Below are 23,345 nucleotides of genomic sequence, written 5' to 3'. Positions count from 1 at the left end.
TAGAACTTTCTAAGAACTTTTATCTACTAGTTCACTTCCTCCTCACAGCTACCTTATGAAACAGATACCCAATCACCCACCTTCCACAATGGAGGCATTTTCCTGGCACCTCATGCAAGGTCACACAGAAGAGCAGAGGCATTAACAGAACCTGACCTTCAGTAATCTGACTATGAATGGGGTTATGATCTCTCTCCAACTGTAAAGGTTACTCTTTTCTATCATTTGAAGAAGGAAGAAAAAAACTATTCTTCCTATTTTTGCCTGCTTACATTAATTATGAACTTAACATACTTGGATAGAAGGGCATATCTGCTCTAAAATAAAATCTTTTAATCAGCACATAATCACGCTTTTTAAGAAAATTGTTCATCCCATTACAGTTGTTCCCCTTTTTCTCCCTTCCCTCATCTGTGCTCACCCTCTCCCCTCCCCCAGTCAAGCCCCATATTGTTGGCTATGTCCATGGGCCACGTGTAAATGTTCTTTAATAAATGCTGTCACCGTCTTTCTTTTCTTTTTAAATTACTGAATTTTTTTGTTGTACTTTTTCCCATTACCATTGAGTCCCGTGATGCCCCCTCCCCCTGCTCCGCCACCTTTCATCCAGCCCCGTTGGTCTGTCCACGTGACCATGTGCTAAGTTTGAACATCACATTTGCATAGTACTGCTTCCACGCTTCTGCTCCCACTGTGTTCCTCTGTCTCCTGTGTTTGTTACACACAGCGATTTCGTCCTCAGCTCTCCAACAGCAGTGTTACAACTACGCAAGTGGGTTTATCACACACATTTCACTTATGTGCTAGGCACTACGTACTTTACAAATGTTTATTTATTACTTCTCACGTCAGTTCTGAGGCAGAGATTTTTATTATGCTCTCTTTACAGAAGAAAGAACTAAGGCTCACAGAGGTTAGGCCAGCAGAGGTTAGAACGCAGCTCATCAGGATGGGAATCCCGAGGCACACAAGCCTGAAGTTCAACGACAGGACCAATTTTTGTTATCCTATCATCCTGGTAGAGCAAGTCTTATTACTATTATTTTTCAGTGGTTGGAAAGCTTATAAAAAATAGATGTACATATTCTTTTCCTGGTCCCACCCTGCTTATATAAAAATGTGAAAATTGACTATGTTAGTTAGCTTTCCACTTTGGTTTCTCAGAGCCTTTTCCAAAAGCAAATAGTAAATATTCCTCTTTTCCTGGTTTTCTACACTTAGTAAACTAAGATTAGGGAGACTTTCTTTATAGTTATTAGATTTGGAGACCCTATCCTGGAGAGTAACCAATTTCTTTTCGTTGCTCAAGTTACTGAGACATGACTGAGTATTTAGGTCATACATCAAATCTGATGCATTTAACAAAACAAGTCCTATTAAAAGTGTATTTTAAAAGCCCAAGCTAAATCACAATTCCTGGCTGACTTAGACAATGAACTTGCAATCACACTAATACCACGTGTTGAGGGAAAAGCACCACTAAGGATGCTACAGTCTTTACCACTCACCTTCATGAATCTTTTGCTAATGTAGCGACGGGAAAATCAGGACCCAGGAATGAATAACTTACTAAACAATAATTCAGTATCTTTAAACACTCAGTGGGCAATATATAATATACGTAATGGTATGCCCATTTTCTGATAAATGACACTAAGCTTTAACATCACATTTTCATAGTACTTCCCATCTCTATGTTTCCAATTGATGAAAGGATCTAAAAACTTGACATTCGTTATTAGTATTTGGGGGTAAGGAGGTATCACCTCTGCAATGTACTCTTGAAGTCTTCAGGAAAAAAACATGGAAGTAAACAGAAATGTAGGCAGGAACACAGGGAAAACAATAAAGCAAATGTGACGAAATGTTAGCACTGGGGGATCTGGGTAAAGGATATATATGGGAATTCTATGTCTTACTCTTACGGTGTTTTTAAAGTTTGAAATTATTTCAGAATAAAAAGAAGAACCACATTTCCGAACACCACTCCCAGAAATCTGATTCAGTGAGGTCTGGGAGGGACTGGGCCCCTGCATGTTAAAAAAAATCCCAAGGAATTCCAATGCATGCTGTGGTCCATTGGTCTACAGCCCTGGAAGATGAGTATTCAAACAACAGTGCGTAGCTGTCTACTATACAATAAATAAAGTAATTAAATTCCCAACAACTGCTGTGATACCACTTCCATAAGAGAATGTGTTTTATAACTTGTAGTAAGAACCATTACTCAAATTTCAGTTCACTTAGTATTTTACTTAATGCGTTTAGTATATTAGAATACGTTTACCTACTATCCTTTACCTATATGTTGTCTGCTAACTACATTCAGAATGCATGTGATGACCTATCTAAACGGCATTCCAAAGACGTCTTACCTCTGCAAACGTCTTAAGTAGTGTGTTGACTTGAGCAAAGGCCTGCGGAAGAACACCGTCATAATTTGACCTTGTACTGAAGGCATGTAACAGGCTTTGGGAATCCTGGAGCAGGAATTTCACCGTTGCAAAATCCACTGCACTGTTAGCTGGTAACAGAAAATTAGGAAGGAAAAAAAATTACCTAAGAATGAGTACACAACTCGAAAATATCTTTGGAAAACCAATCTAATATTAATTATGAGATTTAAGAAGAGTACACATTTACACCTACAAGCCACCCCTGCTTTATCTCTGGTGTAAAAAGCAACAATTAAACTGACTTAGCTACAGACATAGCTATTGGAGTTGATTCTGGTATTCTGGGGTATTCAGATTCCAGGATTTTCTTCAACATGGTCAGTTCAAAGACATACTCTTCAGAAAAGAGAGAGAATCACCAAACAAACAAGTTAAAGCACAGATTTTCCAAACCAGGGCTGCCTCACCACACATTACTATGGCAGCATCAGAAGAGTCACATTTTGGCGGTAAGCACCTGAGTAACATGTGGTACCTCTCATAATCAACTCAGTTATAATGCAGTGGTTCAAATTTACCTTCAAATGTAGTGTAATGAAATGAAATGTAACACTACATTTGTAGAAAATAACCTGTTTGCTCTCCGTGTATAACACAGTTAGCCAAAAATAAGGAATTTAGGTAACAGTAAGCTGGGGGCAAGAGAAGCTAGCAGAATTTTTTCCCCCTGCACATTAACAAAGTGAGTTCATCTACAAGTACCAATTTAAAGGTGTGCTTTTCTCTTAAGGAACTAGAATTACATTAAATCCTCAAACCAATTGGGAGATGTGACAATAATTTCAAAGATTCTAAAAGCTATGAACAATTAAATAACTTTGGAATGTCATCAAAACTCAAAGTAAAAAAAATGTTTTCCCATTATTAGGATAAAATGCTACTAACAATTTTCAAAGGCCTACAAAATAAACCATTTCATATGTTGTATTTTCATGTTCACAGTTTCAGGGACTGTTAAATTCCAAAACAGCAGCATGGCTTTTCCCCAGTATTATGGGTTTAAAAAAAATCAAGAACTCCCCTGTATCACTTATATAGAAAGCATCTGCTTATGAAATATGGACAGGTCAAATGAAAATTAAAGGTAAATTTTAATAATTTATTACGCAATATTCAGAAATTCTAATCTAATGTGATGGTTACAGATAAGCTTCTACCTTTACTTTTACCAAACAAATAGTATACTTCCTTACAAAATGCTTTTAGTTACTTTTGAAGTCAATGCCTAGTTTAAATTAGATGAGAGAGATGCTACACATGAGACAGAATGGAAACTCGATGAATTCAGTAAATATCCTGACGAGGAGAAATGGAGCACAGCTTTTTTTAAGGGCGCTTCTCCACTGTAGTCTATGTTCATTAGGGCTTATAGCTTTGAAATAATCACTTTATTTTGTCTTGCAAAAATTATTTATGAAGATTATGAGCAAAAAATAAATAACAGTGATAAATTCAGAACCTAGACACAACATAAAAAGAAAGCTATGTGACTGAAATAATTCAATGTTTACATAAGAACAATAATTATACAAGTTAAAGTTAATATGGAAAACAAAGTCAGAAAAGGCTACTAGTCATTTTCACCACAATCTTCTATGAATTGATCTAAGGGTTCCTGTTGGGTATATCAAAGTTAAACACATGTATAATTCAATAGCAAGAATACTATTAAAGAGACTAAACAAAACCATAATTTATTATTTTTCTAATTCAAATTATCTTAGAGCAGAAGGCACTTTTACAATTCTGTTTACTATTCTTCACAAGTCAGGAATATTAGGCATCAGATTTTCTACACCAAGAATCAATGAACAATGCACATAATGACTCCAAAAAACAATTTTTGGGCAGAAGAAACAGTCACCATCTCTGTACTTCTCTCTACTGCCGGTCAGAGCTGCTGCCTACTGCCTCTCAGCTGCCCGTAAGAGCAAGATGCTGCCCGCCCCTGGAAAGAACAGACCAAGGGAGGATGGTGGGCAACTCAATACCCTGTTTCTGAAACTAAATCTTGTTCCACATCGTTCATAGTTTATGGACTTTCTCTTCTGATAGAACCAACTAAATTATGCCCTTAGTAAAATTTATGAAAAAATGTTCCTATATATCTTGTAAAACTGCTCTGAAGACGTGTCCAATATGTTGTTCTATGTCTCATATAACAATACCCCTAGTAAATAACGTTTATAATTAAACACAATGCCTGGGAAAACAGACATTCATACAACACCTACCTTGTATAAGTCATAAGGCACTGAGTAGGCATTTTATTTTTATTTTTAAAAATATTTTATTTATCTTTAGAGGAGAAGGGAAGGAGAGAGGGAGAGAGTATCAATGTATGGTTGCCTCTTGTGCGTCCCCTGCTGGGAACTGGCCTGCAACCCAGGCACGTGCCCTGACTGGGAATCAAACCTCGATCCTCTGGTTCACAGGCCCGCACTCAATCCACTGAGCTACACCAGCCAGGGCTGAGTAGGCATTTTAAATCCTCCAGGTTTTTACTTTGCTTTTTAGAGGCCCAGGAAGACAAAGCCAGCTACTTGACTTTGGACAAACTGCTTACCCTCAGAAGGCTAGAGTCCTTTACCACAAAACATGGAGTTCAATAACATTAGATCAGTGTTTTTCACACGTGTATCTTCTTATCAGAGGAACATTTTTTCCTAATCTTACATGGAACCTCCATATAGCAACAGATGAAAGAAAGCTGCCTGGCTAAAGCTGAGGTTGAAGGCCCAAGGCCCAGCACCTGCCAGGCTCCCATCGACCTTTGCCCCTCCAACTGGTGGCAGCTCCAGAGGTATTTCAAAAAACCCGAGGCTCTGTACAACACAGTTCCGAAACCACCCACTGAGTGGCTGACCACAGGCTCTTCTGGTTCCAAAATTCACTGCACCAAAGCCAAAGATGTCCTATTCCTTATTCATATTCTACGTAGAAACTCTGATACATTATTTTTAAAATTAGTACATGAAACGTGGTCAAAATTGTGTTAAACACAATTAGAAATGAAAAAATCTAAATCATTCTATTTGTGCACTGGAATAAACTACAAAATGTGGTTTAAAATGTTCCCAAAGATTATTAAAATTACATATTCACAATATGAAGGATCAACAATGACACTATTAACAGTCAAAAGCTCCGACAGCTGCGTCCATTCATCCACCTGCCACAAGTTCCCTTTGGAAGTGAGAAGTATAAATGACGAAGAACCAACTGAGAACATCTTTATTAATTCATCTTCACACTCCATGGACTACATTTACTAGTCTCGCTTTAATAAAACACAGCTAAAAACAAAATGAAAGATTCATACCTTTACAGAGATTTTCATGTAAGCTCTCAACAGTTAAAAGCAAGTTCTTTTCCATAATTAATCCAAATACAGCCAACCAATGTTTTTTAAAGCACTGTATTAAATGCATCAGAGTCCATGGTGGTTTCAAGTACAGCATCTAAAAAGTATTTAGAAAAAATTAGTATCTAATGATTTATTATTCCTTTTTCTTTTTTTAAAGTACAGTTTTCCTTTGAACAACATGGGTCAGAACTATGCAGGTCAGTTAATTGTGGAGTTTTTCAATAAATACGTATGGTTCTGTAAATGTATTTTCTTTTCCTTATGATTTTCTTAATAACGTTTTCTTTTTTCTAACTTACTCTATTGTAAGAACACAGTATACAATACATATAACATACAAATTACATGTTAACGGATGTTTATTTGTCAGTAAAGCTTCTGATCAACAGTAGGCTAGTAATAGTTAAGTTTTTGGGGAAGTTATATGTGGATTTTCTGCTGCATGGGTAGTCAGAAACCCAAACCCCCAAGTTGTTCAAGGGTCAACTGTACCTATTTAGGAATGCCTACACATATTTCTGAAAAAATATAGTTATTTGAATTTACTTTATTAAAAGTCAATCATAATCTTAAAATGCTTCCATTGCAAGTTCCTTTGTAAAACTGACATTAGTATTAATCCTCATATAGTTTCAGAAACTACAAGTACAGAAAGAATACATAGCTCTAATCAGAAGAAGCACATTTTAATTAGCAAATATCATCAGGCTACTTTTCGACATGGTCATTTCTACAAGAAAAATCAGTCTAATTAATTTCTTATAACTGATGGAAAAATTGATACAGAAAAAAGTTGTCAATTATAACTGACACTTGCTATAGTCTGTATGACAAAGACATGTTTAAAAAGAAGGTCGATCATTTACCACTACGAAATGTCAGCATGTTCTTCTTTGGACATTCACACAAAATTACTGTCTGAGACTCATGAAATACCAATTTACATCAACTGCCACCCGCAGAAACTTCTGATCATTCTTGCTCATCCTAATAAATGCAATCAAGAGCAAACACACTCTAGGCAAATATTAGTATCTCACTGAGTATCTGGAATAGATACAATCTACAATTAATGGAGATTAATATTTCTCCTCGCTATAAGTGTGAAGAACAAACAAACATTAAACTGAAAAGGCCACCATTGACAAATGTGGTGTTTTACAATTGTAGAAAAGATATGAATCTAAAGAAAACTCAAAATATCTTGCTAATATGATCAAACTTCTACTGTGATTCTCATATTTATATGGCATAAGCCAAAATACACCTTTCTTTTTCTGAACACACCTTCCCAGGGGAACTCCCTGTACTACACATCTGGACTCCAACTAAGTATGAGAGTTTTTCTGGATTCAACTTAAGCTTCAGAGGGCAAACTGTGCGACACCCAGACGCACAGTAAATATCTGCTCACTGTAAAAATGACTAATAAAACACAGTCCTCATCTTTGGGAAATGTCCATCATGTAGTTCTCAAAATATTATTTCAAAAACTACAAGACACAAATATAATGTGATATAGATTACTATAATAAAGCTTACATGTCATATTTCTTAAAATAAGGTAACCAATCTTTAGCAATAAAAAAGAACTTTTCAACTAGTAGAGTTGAAATACTCACATCCATCCAGAGGTTTCCAAAAGCGATTTTCATTTCTGTTTCTAATATTGAAGATAAAGCTGTTCCAAGAGATTTTTCGAGATCAGACACTATGCCTTCAAGTAGAATAAGTAGTCCAGAATTTGTAGATTTTTCCTCATTACTCTCTCCCAAAGATACTGCTTCTTTAAAACAATTATAAACTTTATTTAGGACAGTAGTAGTAAATATTTTACATAGGTAATTACTATCTAACTATAAATAATAAACATTTTATCTTTATAATTGGTATTTTAATTACATAGAAAACAAACCAATACTTTATTTTAAAAACAGTATTTAGAAACATGTATCTCTAGTATAGTTGTTTTAGATGCAACATAAACGTATTACACTAACAAATGCTTTGTTTTTGACAAAGGCAACTAAATAAATAGCTTCACTGGAATACAAATGTAAGAAATGTGCATGATATCTTAACTACAATTTTATTATTTTCAAAAAGAAGAAAAATCATGAGAATGCTTCAATCTACATGCAACAGAAAATTAAGAACTATGGATCGAAATGTGTATTCTACCAAAAAGTATTAATACTGTATTATTCCAACTGAAGCTCACATCAACAAATTGTTTTAAAAGGTCCAAATCTCTGACTTAACTAACCTTTATGTCCAACCCTTTAAAAAGTTATTAACTGATATCATTTCATTAACATTACTATTTTGATAACTAAAAACAACTACAATTTCTTTATGGTAAAATTCAAAGTTTTACTGCAGAGATAACTAGGGGTAACTAGAGATAACTAGTTTACCTCTACTGAGGATTTAAAATGACAGTAATATAATAAGCAAACTAAAACCATGTTACCCCTGAAAAACTGTAAACTAGAATATCCTGTTTGTTGCTCCTTCTAAATGCCCTTTTGAATAGTAGGACTAAAGAAATTTATCACTTTAAAAGTCAAATAAGTAGCAAGTGTATACATGAATTTTTATACAATTATACATAAAAGCACATACAATATTAGAGACTTTAACAATTATTTTCTCCACAAAGGGAAAAGGTGGAATGTGTTCTTTAAATTATGTCAGACTTAATATAACATTGCATCAAAGATCAAGCTCTATTATAAAAAAGATTATTCTGGGGGAAAAAAGGATTATTCTAGTGAAAAAAAAAGCCTTTTGCTTTTTTAACTATTAATTTAAGATTTAAAAAGAACTAATACTAGAGTCTCTCAAGTTTTTCCATTGAGTTTTTATAGTATTGGTGGAAGGTTATAAATATGAGGATAATTTGAAAAAGAAACTAAAAATTTCTCTCTACTTCAAATGAATACATTCAACAGCCACCATTCATTTAAAAGGTATACTTTGTGAGGTACAAAATAGCGTGCACACAATGATTATAAATATGTAAAACTGTATATGAGTGAACAACAAAAAAATTAGTTTTACAAATTAATTCAAATTAGTTTGTAAAAATATATGTAGAAGGCAACACTGTTCATTATTTCTTTTGTATCAGCATGATAATTTTCATTTAGTTTTACCATTTATGTGTGAGCAAATATTCCAAACAATGTTATTTTAAATGTACATGATAAGAATGTCCTATTAATTACAATTACTATCAATAATCTTAGCATATAAAATCTGATACATTTCTAATTATTCATAGTAAAAATACTACCTGCTTTCAACTGTTGCTTAGATGCACAAGACTGATGGTACACAGCTACGCCCGAGGACAAGCTTAAGAACTCTGCACTCAGTTCTTCTTTACTGAGTGACTTCACACCACTTATTAGGCCTTTGTTTCTTAAATTTCTATCGTCCCTAAGGTTGGTTTAGGAGGAAAAAAAACTTAATTTTTTTATAAGATAAATCACATGGCAACTCAAAATACACAGGATCTAATCAGAGGTTTGTAATTCTCGGCATATACATTAACAAAATCGGACAACTGTTTTAAACAGAGAAGACGAAAGCGTTAACACACAACACAGTCACATGAAATGAGCTGCAGAGGATACTAATAATTATCACCTACTGCGTGTGTCCCGGGTACCAGGCACTGTTTTACGCACTTTATGTATATACCATTCCATTTAATTTTCACAACAAACCTCTTAGGTGGGAATGGAACTAATGTTATCCATTATTTCACAGATGAGAAACAGAGGTGTGTAAAGGAGGTAAGTAACTTGTCCAGAGTTACACCTGGTAAGTAGGAGATGGATTTGAACTCAGGAATATGATCCTCCAAAGGGAAATAGAGCCATAGTCAGGGAAATAATTTACACACGGCAGGCAATTACAATTTTCTCAACGTGAGCATAAGACAAATGGCATGAATTTGCTATTTGCTGAAAGAAGTCAGTATAATTAGCTCATAGTGCAGGGTCTGGCTGAAGTAATGCTGGCTTGCATGTGGTTGGTGGGGTAATAATATGGGTGTAATAAATTTATAGTTTTAATTTGAACATTTCACCAAAAATGTCACATGGTGTGCTTGAGCGTGATATTATTATGTTACAGAATTACAAACTTATCATTTTGTAATAAAAGATTGTCTAATGAAAAGGGGGCGTTATCTATGTCAGACCCCGTACATGAGACTGGTTAATATGCGTGCAGAGAAAGGCAAGGGCATTAATAAATGGAAAGAGTTTTAAGGGCTTCAATGGGGAAGTGACATGATCAGATCTGTGTTTGTTAAACTATTCTGGACTTCAGCAGGTTTCTTGCTTTTGTTAACAGCCCAGTAGTTTGGCCAGACTAACCTTCCAACAGATGAGAATGAAAAAGATCTGACCCCGTCCCCCACCAAAAAAGCAAAACATTTAAAGGCACTGGAGAGACAAAAAACTGCACTGGTAAAAGATGCAAGTTTTTATTTTTTTGTCTGAGGGTATTCCTCAATTCATCAATGTCTTATGACAGAAAGCCACAGGCTTAACAGCTGGAACTCTCAGAAGACAATGTTCAGGACTGGCCAAAGCAGACAGAAAGTTAAAGCGGGAATGAAGAAGGAAGAAAACCACTGAGCAGGGGAGCCATGAAATCTGCACATAAATTCTTCATGGAAAAAACCCAATAAGCTGGCAAGAGACAAAGCAATCAACAGAACCAGACTCAGCTCTGACACAGAGGTTGAAGCTATCTGAGAGAGAATTTAGATTTTGATTAATATGTTAAAGGCTCTAATGGAAAAGTAAATAGTATACAAAATCTGGGCTGTTTCAGCACAGATGAAAATCTTAAGAATCAAATGGAAGTGCTAGAAATAAAAACACAAAAATAGAGATGGAGAATGCCTCCCACAGGCTCCTCTGTAGACTAGATATACATGAGGAAAGAAATTAAAAAAAAAAAACTTGAAGACAGGTCAGAAGAAATTGCTCAAATTGAAACAAAAAGAGAATAAAAGGTTAAAAAAATACCCAAGGAACTATGGGGCAACAGCAAACGGTCTAACTAACATAGACACATGAATCAGTCATCTACTGCTATGTAACAAATGACCCCAAGATTTAGCATCTTAAAATAAACAAACGTTTATTATCTTACACCATTCCTGAATCTGGGAGCAGCTGGTCTGGATGGTCTAGCTCAGGGTCTCTTACAAGGCTGGAGCACGTAGCCACTCAGTTTAACTGGCACTCACGTATGTGGTTGTTGGAACGCCTCATGCTGGTTCTTGGCCGGAGGCTTTATTTTCTCACCGTGTGGGCCCCTCCATTGGGCTACTCAGAACATGGCAGTTTGCTTCCCCACAGCAAATGGTCCAAGAGACAGAAGGAAGCAAGAGAGTGCCCAAGAAGTTCTTGCTATTATAACCTAATCTCAGGAATGACATACTGTACCGTAACTTCTGATGAATGCTATTCGTCACACGGACAGCCAATTCTGGTACAGTACAGGAGGGGATTACACAAGTGCATTGCTATTGGAAAGGCAGGAATCACCGTGGTCATAGAGGACACTGGCTACTACAACGTAATTCTGTAATACCAGAAGGAAAAAAGAGGGAACAGAAGAAATAATGACTGAGTATTTTCCAAAGCCAAAGACAGACGACACCAAACCACGCATCTAGGAAGCTCAGAGAACATCAAGCGGTACATTTGCTCTCCCCTAATCACCTCCAACAACCCCCACACCCAAACATCTGAGCCTGTCTGAGAAAAACTGCTAAAACAAACTGCTAAAAAAGTGAAAGACAAATCTTGAAAGCAATGATAGGAAAAAAAGACACATTACATACAGGGGAACAAAGACAACATTTGTAGCAAACTGCTCATCAGAAACCATATAAGCTAGAAAAACTGGAGCAACATCTTTAAAACACCAGGAAAAGGTCAGCCCAGATATCATTAAAAAATGATTAAGAAATAAAAACCTTGTAAGACGAAACTCAAAATTCATTGTCAAGAGACTTACACATGTCTAAGAAAGTTGTTTAGGCAGAAGGACTATGACATCAAACAGAAACTTGAATCTATTAAAGGAAATGAAGAATGCTCAAAATGGAATGCAAGATTAAAATATTCTTTTTTCTCATTTTAATTGCTCTAAACAGTAAATGAGTAAAGCAAAAAAAAAATTGCAAAGTATTATGTGTTTATCATTTATAAAAAGGTAAAATCTATGACAACAGCACAAAAAATAGGAGGAAGAAACTGGAAATATACTACTGTCAGATCCTGTACTAATGCAAATAAGTGTAATATTATTGAAGGTAGACTTTAATCAAGTAAAAATGTATATTATAAACACTAGGGACCCTGGCTGGTGTAGAGCACGGGCCTGTGAATCAAAAGATCACGGTTCAATTCCCAGTCAGGTCACATGCCTGGGTTGCAAGCCAGTTTCCAGCAGAGGCCGGTTCCCAGCAGGGGAGACACGAGAAGGAACCACACATTGATATTTGTCTCCCTCTCTGTTTCCCTTCCCTTCTAAAGATAAATTTAAAAATCTAAAATAAATAAATAAATAAGTAAATAAATAAATAAACACTAGGGTAACAATTTAAAAAGCATTTTTCAGGAAGATATAAATAAGGCAATAATGGAGATAGAATGGTACCTTAAAAAGTTAAAAATTAACCAAGGGAAAAAAAGAAAAACAGATGAAACTAATAGAAAATAATTAGCAAAACTGTAGATTCTAATCCAACCAATTAAATATGAATGGTATAAATTCATTAATTAGGACAGAAATTGTCAGAATGAACAAAAAAGAAAATACCAAATATATGTTGTCCACAAAATACTTTAATATGAAGACACAGGTTGGTTAAAAGTAAATGAATGGACAAAGATATACCATATAAATACTGCCCAAAACAAAACTGGAGAAATAATGGTAATGCTTAACAAAGGAAACTTCAGAGCCAGAAATATTATTAAGGAAAAAGAGAGACATTATGCGATTTTCCAGTAAGACAATTCTAAACGATCCTAAATGCATGTGCATCATGTCACAGAGCTTCATAACACACAAAGGGAAACAGAACTGAAGGAAATGGACAAATGTGCAGTCATGGCTGGACATTTCAATACTCCTCTCTCAGCTATCACAGGATAAGCAGACAGGTGATCAGAATGGTTTTATAGGAGACTGGAACGACACCACCAACCAACTTGACCTAATTGAAATTCATAGAATACTATACTCACAAGAGCAGAATAAACATTTTTTTAAAGATTTTATTTATTTAATTTTAGACAGAGGAAAAGGGAGGGTAAAAGAGAGGGGAAGAATGTGCAAGAAAAACCTTGATTGGTTGCCTCTCACATGCCCCCAACCAGGGACCTGGTCTGAAACCCAGGCGTGTGCCCTGACTAGGAATCGAACTAGTGATCCTTTAGTTCACAGTCTGGTGCCCAATCCACCAAGCCACAGCAGCAGGCAGAATGTGCATTTTTTAAGTGCACATAAATTCACCAAGGTAGACCACAAAACAAACTTTAACAAATGTAAAAGAAAAGAAATAATATAAAGTATGTTCTCAAGTCATAAAAGAGTTAAACTTTACAAATCAGTAACAAGAAGATAGCTGGAAAATGTGTAAATATTTAGAATTAAGAAACAAGAGTCTATGGATCAAAGAGGAGGTCACAGGGAAAATGATAAAGAATATTTAACCAAATGAAAATAAAAATACAACATATCAAAATGTGTGGGATGCAATTAAAACAGTGTTTAAAGGAAAATGTACAGCAGACTCAAATAAATGATCTAAGCTTCCACCTTAAGAAACTAAAAGCAAAAATGCTCTCTTTTGGAAGATTAATAGAACAGAAGGTGTTCTTTATGTAGAGAGTGATGTGTGCTATACCAGTGCCTCTGGTGTCAATGCTATCGTGAAAATGTGTGCATTTCATGTATGTACATTCTCCCTCAAAATGCAAAGAACTATATAAAATAATCATACAGGAGGGCAGAGAACACTAATTTTGATCATTGCTATAGCTGGGTACTTAGGAGTTTTTACTAACTCTTCTTCACTTTGAATATTGTTGGAATTCTCAATAATGAAATATTTTAAAAATGAAAAATAAAAAAGACATTGTAACTTTTTGAAGAATTAATGAAGAACAAGTGTGGAAGGAGAGCAAGTAGTCTTAGAATAGAAAAGGAAGAAAAAAGGAAAAAAAAACACATGGCTTGACATGGAATCGTGGCAAGAATAATAAAGAAAAGAAGCCCATCCAGGACCCACTAATGAGCTAGACTCATAGATTATGAGGAAAACGAAAGGCAAGTCCCAAAATGGTCCCTAGGTGTCTGGCTTTCAAAGCAAATGAATAGAAGGTAGGGTCTTTTGATCAGAAGGAGAACAGTTTAGAAGGAAAGATCAAGACTTTGTTTTTGGAAATGGTACTTTTCAGGTGTCTATGAGACAACTAAGTAGAGATATCAAATAAATAGTTGAGCATACTAGTCTAGAATTCAGAAGAGAGATATGGACTAGAGACATCAACTGTGGGTTGTTGGCCCATACTTGGAATTGTTAATGTAAGCAAAGCACTTAAAATGGTGTATAATATACAGTGTTATAGAAGGTTCTCCTATTACTACCACTGCAAATTAATATTTGTAATCATCATTCATTTAGGTAACATCAATGTATCGTTAGAATAAATAAGTGACTCACAGCAGGCAGGCTTACTACCTTTTATTAGGGAAAAAAATAAAAATTAAAAAACAGGCTCATCTAGAAAAATGATGTGAGAAAAGTAAGCTTTGACTACAAACTTTCATTTCACCAAAAAATGTCACATCTATTAATCACAAAAGAATGATGGCAGAAATAATAAAGAATTAAGTCTGACCAGTTTAAGTTTCATTCAAAGTTGAACTAAAAAACAATTACACAAGAATTATGCTTCATATTTAGCTGATCTAAAATTCAAAATGATTAGCATATTACTAATTCTATTTCAGCCTTCAACAATCTCTGAGATGATATGTTCTAGATTTTTAAAACATATTTAAACCTAGAGATAGAAATCTCCAATATTTCCCTTAACGCCAAAAAGAATAACATGTTCTTTGAAGATAGCTGCAATGATAATTGACCAAGCCCCCTTAACAAGAAAAATCTTAGGGCCACTAAGATTTTTTAGTGGCCCTAAAAATCTTACTTTTAGGGTCATTTCCATAATAGCTCCATTTCACAGAGAATTTAGGCATGATCATAAAACTGTGAAAACTCTATTTTGCAGTGATTAAAATTCACGCTAAAAGTGCTCTTCTTGATTCCTCTAGAGCCTTTTTTCTCTCTTTAAAATTTGTATAAAAGTTTATTTGGGCCAAACAGAGGATTGCCTGGAAGCAAAATCTAACAGACAGAGAGACATGCCTCCCAGAGCCTTTTCTCATACATAATGAACGCAGTCTTGGGCAGCATTATGGCAGTGTCGCCTTAGAACTAAGCTATGAAAATATTAGTTAGAAATGGAGGAAAGGAAGGAAGAGGAAGGGAGGAGGAAAAAACTCTGAGATCACACCATGTACAAGGCACTAAATCCTTCGTATACAGTATCTGATTATATACAATAACCCCATGAGACAGGTGTTATTATTCTCTCTCTATTTAACACATGAGGAAACTCAGTTAAGCAACTTTCCAAAGTTGCAAAGCTGGTAAGTGGTAGACACAGGACTCCAATCCAGCCCCAAGGACATAACTAAAGCATAAATGGCCCTTTGCCCAGACACTAATTAATTAACCTTCTTGCCTCATAACCAAAAATGTCAGGTTTTTATTTCTCAACTATTTCATTGGGATAGTAAACTTATATTTCTTTGGTTTTCAAAAGTTTTCTGAATATTACATAAATGAAATTGAAACGAAACTTATCTACTTGAGATTTGAATCTTGTTCTTCCACAGCTTACACCTAAGAAAGTGAGCTAGTGCAGCACGGTGAATGCGGTCAATATCTGACTCTACTGCACACTTGAAAATTGTGAAGAGACTAGGTCTTAAAAGTCCTCATCATGAGAAAAAATATTTTCTGTAACTATGTATGGTGATGGATGTGTTAACTAGTCTTAATTGAGTAATCGTCTAATAATACAAAAAAAATCAGATCATTATGTTGTACACCAGAAACTAACATGCCCCGTCAATTAGACCTCATAAACAAAGAAAAAGTAGGAGAGCATTTCAGATCTTGGTCCCTTGCATATGTCATCAGTTTGGCTCAAATAAACTCATTAACATTTAAGAAAAAATAATATAGGAGAGATAGCTGAACATGTTCACTGGCAGATTTATAAAGTACTGGGTACATGTTTTTAACCCTTGGTATGGTACATAAAGTATAATTTAAAAAAATTCTTTGGTGCCCTGACCCAGTGACTCAGTTAGTGTCTATCATCCCACAGAGGTAGATGTCTCAATGTCTCGATATCTTATTGTCTCTCTCTCTCTACACCCCTCCTTGTTCTCTAAAATCAATAAATATCCTCAGGTGAAGATTTTTTTTAATTCCTTGGTATAATTTTCCATTTTAAAGATAAATAAAATGACCATGAAACTCACGTGCACAGAATAACAAGAGAACTAGGGAATAATTCCTGGTACTGAAGACAGCATTTTAATACTCGATCATCATTGTTCTCATCACTCAATCCATCTGCAAATTCAGCAAAAGCAATTATCAATAAGTGCACTAGAAATCAGAGTACCATATGAATAATCTAGGCTGTACTTACATACAAAAAACATCTAAAACAAACAAACAAAAACCTGTTAAATAAAAAGAGGAACATAAGACACAGTAAAACAACACCCTGAAAAGGTTGGAATAGAATTCAGGCAGCACATAGTTGCGAGTTTAAAAAACTGGTTAGTTTTCTACTAACATGGAATAAGTTATGTCCACCAATAAACTCAAAAAATGTGATCAGTAGGTCAAATGCCAGAGTAGAAACCAAAAGCTATGAATTCTAATCTCAATTCAGTCACTTAGAGATTATTAGTAAATTATGATTACTACATGCTTAAAATGATATCAACTTAAAAGAGATCTGTAGAGACCATGAGCAACTCTTCCACCAGCAAGAGAACCACTCTCAAGTGTCTGCTTTTCCTTACTCTCTAACGCAGTAGTACAGGAAAAGGCATTATGGGCCCTACGCAGAGAACACAAAAAAATAACCACTAACAAATGTTAATCAGTGGCTGACAGGTGGTCCTCTGGCTTTCTCCAAGCTTTAAAGCAGTTGGTGAAAGTTTGTTTTTTGTGCAAATAATGCAATGTGCAGAAATAGGACCAAAGCCAGTGCTTCTCCTAGGACCTGACACTACCTTCCTCAGAACTCCCAGGGTGCTTGTTAATAATACTGATTGCAGGACCACACTCCCAGACCCAGCTGTGGATAACAATCTTTGGACCCTGGACTCAAAGACTGATTTCAGCCCTTGGGGAATCCCTTACATACCACCATTCAAAACATAATGGCCAATGAGCAATGTTCCTAGATTATAACGTCTTTTTTTCCTTCAAATTTTAGCCTATATTACTTAATCCTCTAAACATTCAAACTAAAAAACTCATTCATTCCTGCAATGAATACTTGTACAGAACTGAATCTGTGCCAGGTCACTGCGCTCCATAATTGGAGATGTAAAAACAAACTTTTTAGGAGCTCACAATGTCATCATGAAGTCTAGACAGAACGCAGCTGAGCTCAGAGCATGAGCCTGGAAGGTATTTAATTCAATTCTTTAATCAGACAACCAGTGAGCCAACCAGACAGACATATATTACAACAATTTTCCTTATTTTAGCTCACAGAGTAACTACCACAGTAATGCAAAGTAGAAAACTCAAAGTCATGAGTTAACTTTAAACAACTCAACTCAGCAGACAAGAGGAGGCTTAAAAGTTATAGTGCACCACTCTAAAGGTATCAGAGTTCAAAAATATCTGATCACCTTTTCTAAGATACACAGGACTAAAAAACACACTTTACATTACAAGCATATTCATGAAATATTTAACAAATTTTGTTTAACATTACATGTCATTAACATTTTTCAAAATGTTAGTTCTCAAAATATAATAAGCTCAACATATAGCTTTCGAAATACAGTAAGTTCTCATATGCCTATAGAACTGTATGTAACCTCTCTGTTAGTGAAGTTTCAAATTTTTTGCTGTATAAATGATGCTGTGATGAACATTTTTATATAAACTACTGTAAGCATCTGTGATTATTTTTTTGGATGGATTTCTAGAAAGAGAATTATGTCTTTCGGTTTCTTGATACATACTGATAAACTGCTCTCCTGACAAGTTACTTATATTCCCAAAGCACTAGAGCACTCTAAGTGTTCCTCACAGATGTTGAGAAAAATAACTTTCTCCATTTAGAAGCAATAAAAAGAATACAGAAAAAAAGTGAAAGATAAATCTAAAAATGTTTATATATAAGAAATTAATGACATTAAAATTGGCCATCAGACAGGAAACTATATGCAGTGACCAAAGGACTGACTAGCTGTATTTCTTCCTTTTGTGAATTTCCTATTAATAATCGTCATCCACTTAGGGGAAAGGGATATTTAGTTTTTCTAAGCAACCTGTATAAGCTTTTCGAAGACGTGAGAATTATAATCTATTTCAAGTCATAAACTATTAAGCACTTTATATATTATCTGACATAGAGAATTACACAAATAATCTATTATTCTATCTACAACCTTATAACTAAAAGCAATTTCAGTGATTTAACAAAAATAAGATCAAATAATAAGATTTAACTTTAAAGTGAAATAGAGATTTCCAGAAAAACACAGAGAAGCTGAAACAACACAGAAGTCTGATACAACTACGGTGATTTATCCTCCTTAATCATCAAAAAACATAGACTGCGGAAGTCGAAGCAGCAAAAAAGCACATGAAAAGAGAAAAATCAAAGGAATATAGTAAGTATCTAAAAATAATAAAATGCGCCCTGGCCAGGTAGCTCAGCTGATTGGAGCGTTGTCCCAGTGTGCCAAGGTTGCAGGTTCAATTCCTGGTCAGGGCACATGTACAAGATTCAACCAATGAATGCATAAATAAGTGGGACAACAAATCAATGTTTCTCTCTCTATCAACTTTAAAAAATAAAAGTAAATAAATAAAAATAAAAAATGTGGCCAAAATAACTATTCTAAAGTAAACACTTCAATGCAATTTTCGAAGCTCATCTAGTGAAGGAACGTCTGTCTAGGTCAAGTGCTTCATCTGTGTCTCCATTCTCTCGCCAGTAAGATGAGGCTGATGAGTGTCTTCTACTGCACTATGGGTTTGAATGAGGTGTCAGCTATAAAGCATTTGGAAAAGGGTCTGGAGAATAATGTCCATCAAAGTGTATATATCATTATCATAATTATCTATATTATTACATAATAAAATATAATTTGTGTCAACAAATGGAAAAAAAAGATTAAAAATAAGCAAAATTTCTACCTCTTTTTAAGGACTAGGCTCTACTGAAATAATGGCTTGGATCAGGGGTTAATTTTGTTAATTATGTAGGTGTATAAAAAAAATCTGTTAGCAGCACATACTGAAGTATATATAGGTAAAAATTATATGATGTGATATTCTGGATTTACTTCAAACTATTGCAGAAGTTCTGGGAGTTGGGGGAGAATAAGAAAAGGAGATGAGAATAAACAGGATTGGCAAACATTAATAATCACTGAAAATGAGTGATAAGTACAAAGGGATTCATTATATTAGTCTCTCTCTACCTGCATTTGATATTTTACATAACAAAAAAAGACCATCTAAGGTGTTCAATTTAATGTGTTTTCAAATATTTTAGTATTTTTAACTCTAATAAGTGATATTTGTGGTTTTCCTTTAAAAGCTCTACAAAACACATGAAGTTCCTCCTCAGAATACATAACTATTGTAGCTAGAGTATACTAAGAGCTACTAAATATTTAAAAACAGAAGGAATGAATGAATGGAGTCTCTTTTTCTGCAAACACGTAAGAGTAAGCAGCTGCGCCAAAACCCCTCTCGGCACTAGCACCATAATTATATTCATCTTAGGTTGAGTTCTTTCATATCTTATGGTGAATACAGGTAATGTAGGTAACATAAATCCATGATATTTAAAACAGCACAAATCTACATATATACATAATTCTGAATTGGGAGAAACAAAGCTTTAAGGAATTAAATAAATCCTCTAAATGGATGTATAAACTCTACAGAGGCAACAGTGTGGCTTGACACAGATTTTTTTTTTCCATAAAAGTTATATAAAACATCAAGAGCAAACTTAGGTTCTAAGACCAGAGTGATTTAAAAAAATGAATTAAACTAAGAAGGGAAAAAAATGAAACCAGGAGAAAATCTATAGATCTTTATTATAAAAACGCCTCCTTGTTACAGACTCTGACGAACCAGAGGAGAACAATGCCTCTGCACTACTCTAACGACGTGTAGTGATGGATGAGAACCTTAGATCAGTTATGGGTCTCGTCACTCAATGGTGGTATTTTAAAAAGGAATCCAACGTAGTGTTATCATATACAAGTATGAACACAGAACTATAGTCAGTATCTATGAAATATAGACATCAAGTCTAGGAGAAACATAAAAATAAAAACCAAAGACCCCCAAACAAAACCTAATAGAATACCCCAGCCCATCACTATGACCTGCCATCTCACATTTCAATGGTTATAAGTTTTTCCTAAGTTTTTCATCATTGCCCTCCAATGACTCAGTACCCAAACAAATCTTAATCAGGAAGCACAGCAGGAGAACAATACTTACAAAGTTTCTGAGACGCAAGTTGTATGGACTGACCCCATAGTTTTCTGTCCTGATCTCTGAGACTGTCATTGATAAAACGGACCGCAGGTATGGCTTTGTGCTGGGCATATTTCAGTAGTTTTCCTGCCTTCATTCGATCTAGCTCTTGCACCACAACCCAAGGAATGATTAACACAAGCCTGTCAAAGCCTGAAAAATAAAAAAGATGTCTCAGAAGTCAACAAATATCTACAGCTACTAAATGTAATTGCTGTTGGAAAATTGAGTTATAAAGTAAGGAATTTACAATTTAACAAAGAGATAATACATAAAAAATGAAAACTAACACCAGATGTATCACAAGAATGTCACAATACTTACTACTGGAGATCAAAGAAGAGTCAGTCTAGATAGGTAGGTTAACCCTGTGAAGGCTGTTTTAGTTTCTTAACTTAAGCCGATTATGCAAATATATTTTATAAATACCTGGGACTTCTGTTGTCTTCAAAATTCTAACAAATTTGAGATGATTCATCAGAATATTTGTATCAATAACAATTAGAAGTTGTTTGTCTGAAGCTGCATTTGCTAAAGAAAAAGAGCAAAGTTAAGATTTCATTACATTTGATAATAGACTTAATAACTAAATCTTGATATCATACAACTTTGACAGCATTCTTAAGAGAAGGCAGCAAAAGCAAAAATGCATTTACTCCAGTTCTTAAGAGGAAGAACAGTAATAATTAATTGTCCACCAGCAGAATATTATGAATTGCTCACCAATGGATTTAAATCATAAACTGACTTTTCCCAGTAGTAAACTATGTTGCCAAACTGTCTTGCCTCACTGCTAGCTGTGCACTTGGGAATTATAAGGTAATTTTAATATACTCCGAGTGAAATATGATTGAAAAGAAAAATATATTTAAAACAAAGAAAGCAGATAACACCAGCATCATTATTTTATGGTGCCATTGTGAGAATCAGGTTAATGCACATGAAAACAGTAAATTGAAAAATTCAGTGTGAATATAATGCAGCATTACTATTTTTATAAATACAATTCAAAATAGTGTACTAACACATTTTGGATAATATCTATCAATATCTTCTCCCACTAGTACGAAGGATCAAAATTTTTCTATATAAATAAGAAATCTAGGCATATAATACCTTTGAGCAATTTGCATTATTTCTGATCAGTGGTTTAGTTAGTTGAAATTGTTAAAAGTGATGACTGAAAGCAGGAACAAAAAACAACTCATAACTCTGATTACTGCCCCTTGGCAAAAAGAAAAACAGAAAATATGTCTACCTAATAATGTGATATATAAAAACAAATGATGATAAAACAAATACATAGCTACTCTTACAGCTAAAATACACCAAACTTTATTATTTCAAATGAACACATTTTAACACCCTTCATCTAAATATTATAAAAACTGCATGTTGGCACATTCGCTCTGAAGAAAGCACGGGTCTCCCGTGACATCATCACGTGCAAACAGGGTATATACCAGCAGAGGAATGCATATCGTCTTCCACCAAGTCGATCTCCATACTGGACAGCTCCCCGGGAGGGGGGACCACGGGCAAGTCCACACTCTTCCCCACACGTGCAGCGTGAAGCTCTTCCACTATCTGCATCTAGATTGGAACAGACCCGCAGTAAAATATTTTTGAATTCTTCAGTCTGAAGACTAATAAGAAGAAAGCCATTAAATGAAACAGTCTGTGGAATGAAAAATATTTACGAAAGTATTTTGGCAGCATGGTAAAAGAATACAGACTTATAAACATACACAGTGTTTTTAAATGGCTCTTATTACTTTAGTAACCTTAGCCAAGCAAACTATTTAACTACCTTGGGTCTCAGTTTGTACATCGACAAAACAGGAATGGTAGATATGCTTTCCTTTCAGTATTTTGTGAGGATTAAATGCAATTATGAAATACTGTGAGGCTCCTCACACAGAGCCTAGTATGCGGTAACAGACCTTCAAATTAAGTTCATCCTCATCCTCACCTTCACTTCACAGGACTTTAGGAGCCAAATACAGTTTTATCTGGATGGTAAGTGCTCTTATTGAGATTTCTAAGGTTGTTTATGAACCATCAAAAACTCAAATCTAAATCTAGCTTTAAAGCAGGGGTGAGAAATCTTTCTTCTATCAAGGGCACATACCCACAAAACAGAAAAATACAACTGAGTGTCACGAATAAAAACCTGTCACAATCAGTATGGTTTTAAAGTCTTCTTAAAAATAGAAAAATACAAAATATTCTATAAATCTAATTTTAATTCAGGACCAGTGAACATAAAATTCTATGCCATAATTCTATGAGGATCAATCAGGAAATTCTAGCTGGGAAATGAACGATGTAGCAGGTAAAAATATGTATATATTATATATGTATACACACACACAAACAAACACACACATACTCTCGTCTTCATTGAATAATATTTTCATCTTATTGATTAGAAAAAATGGGCAAAAAACATATTAGTGTAAAATTGCATTTTGGCAAGTCTAGGCATAAGCCTGCAAATATGCCTGACAACATTAAATCAAAATGTAACTTGGGGGCCATGTGCTCCATGCTCATCAAAACATATAAGAAACAA

General features: G+C 34.8%; 1 protein-coding gene across 3 annotated transcripts in view; it reads right to left on the bottom strand.

The window, feature by feature from the left end:
* Positions 1 to 23,345, bottom strand: part of SWT1 (SWT1 RNA endoribonuclease homolog) — a 76,216-nt gene that overhangs the window by 34,411 nt on the left and 18,460 nt on the right. For all 3 annotated transcript variants that reach the window (XM_037145695.2, XM_037145696.2, XM_037145694.2), the window contains exons 7-14: positions 22,234 to 22,363; positions 21,200 to 21,301; positions 20,735 to 20,923; positions 16,489 to 16,582; positions 9,122 to 9,267; positions 7,446 to 7,609; positions 5,779 to 5,917; positions 2,376 to 2,524 (exon numbers count right to left, since the gene is read on the bottom strand). In XM_037145695.2, coding sequence (XP_037001590.2) covers positions 2,376 to 2,524; positions 5,779 to 5,917; positions 7,446 to 7,609; positions 9,122 to 9,267; positions 16,489 to 16,582; positions 20,735 to 20,923; positions 21,200 to 21,301; positions 22,234 to 22,363 — 1,113 coding nt within the window. The remainder of the gene's footprint in view (positions 1 to 2,375; positions 2,525 to 5,778; positions 5,918 to 7,445; positions 7,610 to 9,121; positions 9,268 to 16,488; positions 16,583 to 20,734; positions 20,924 to 21,199; positions 21,302 to 22,233; positions 22,364 to 23,345) is intronic.

The sequence above is a fragment of the Artibeus jamaicensis genome, unplaced genomic scaffold (genome assembly GCF_021234435.1).
Source record: "Artibeus jamaicensis isolate MK-2021 breed Jamaican fruit bat unplaced genomic scaffold, CSHL_Jam_final contig_2170, whole genome shotgun sequence".
NCBI lineage: Eukaryota > Metazoa > Chordata > Mammalia > Chiroptera > Phyllostomidae > Artibeus > Artibeus jamaicensis.
Note: the sequence above shows the minus strand (reverse complement) of the source record. Positions and strands in the feature narration are given on the sequence as shown.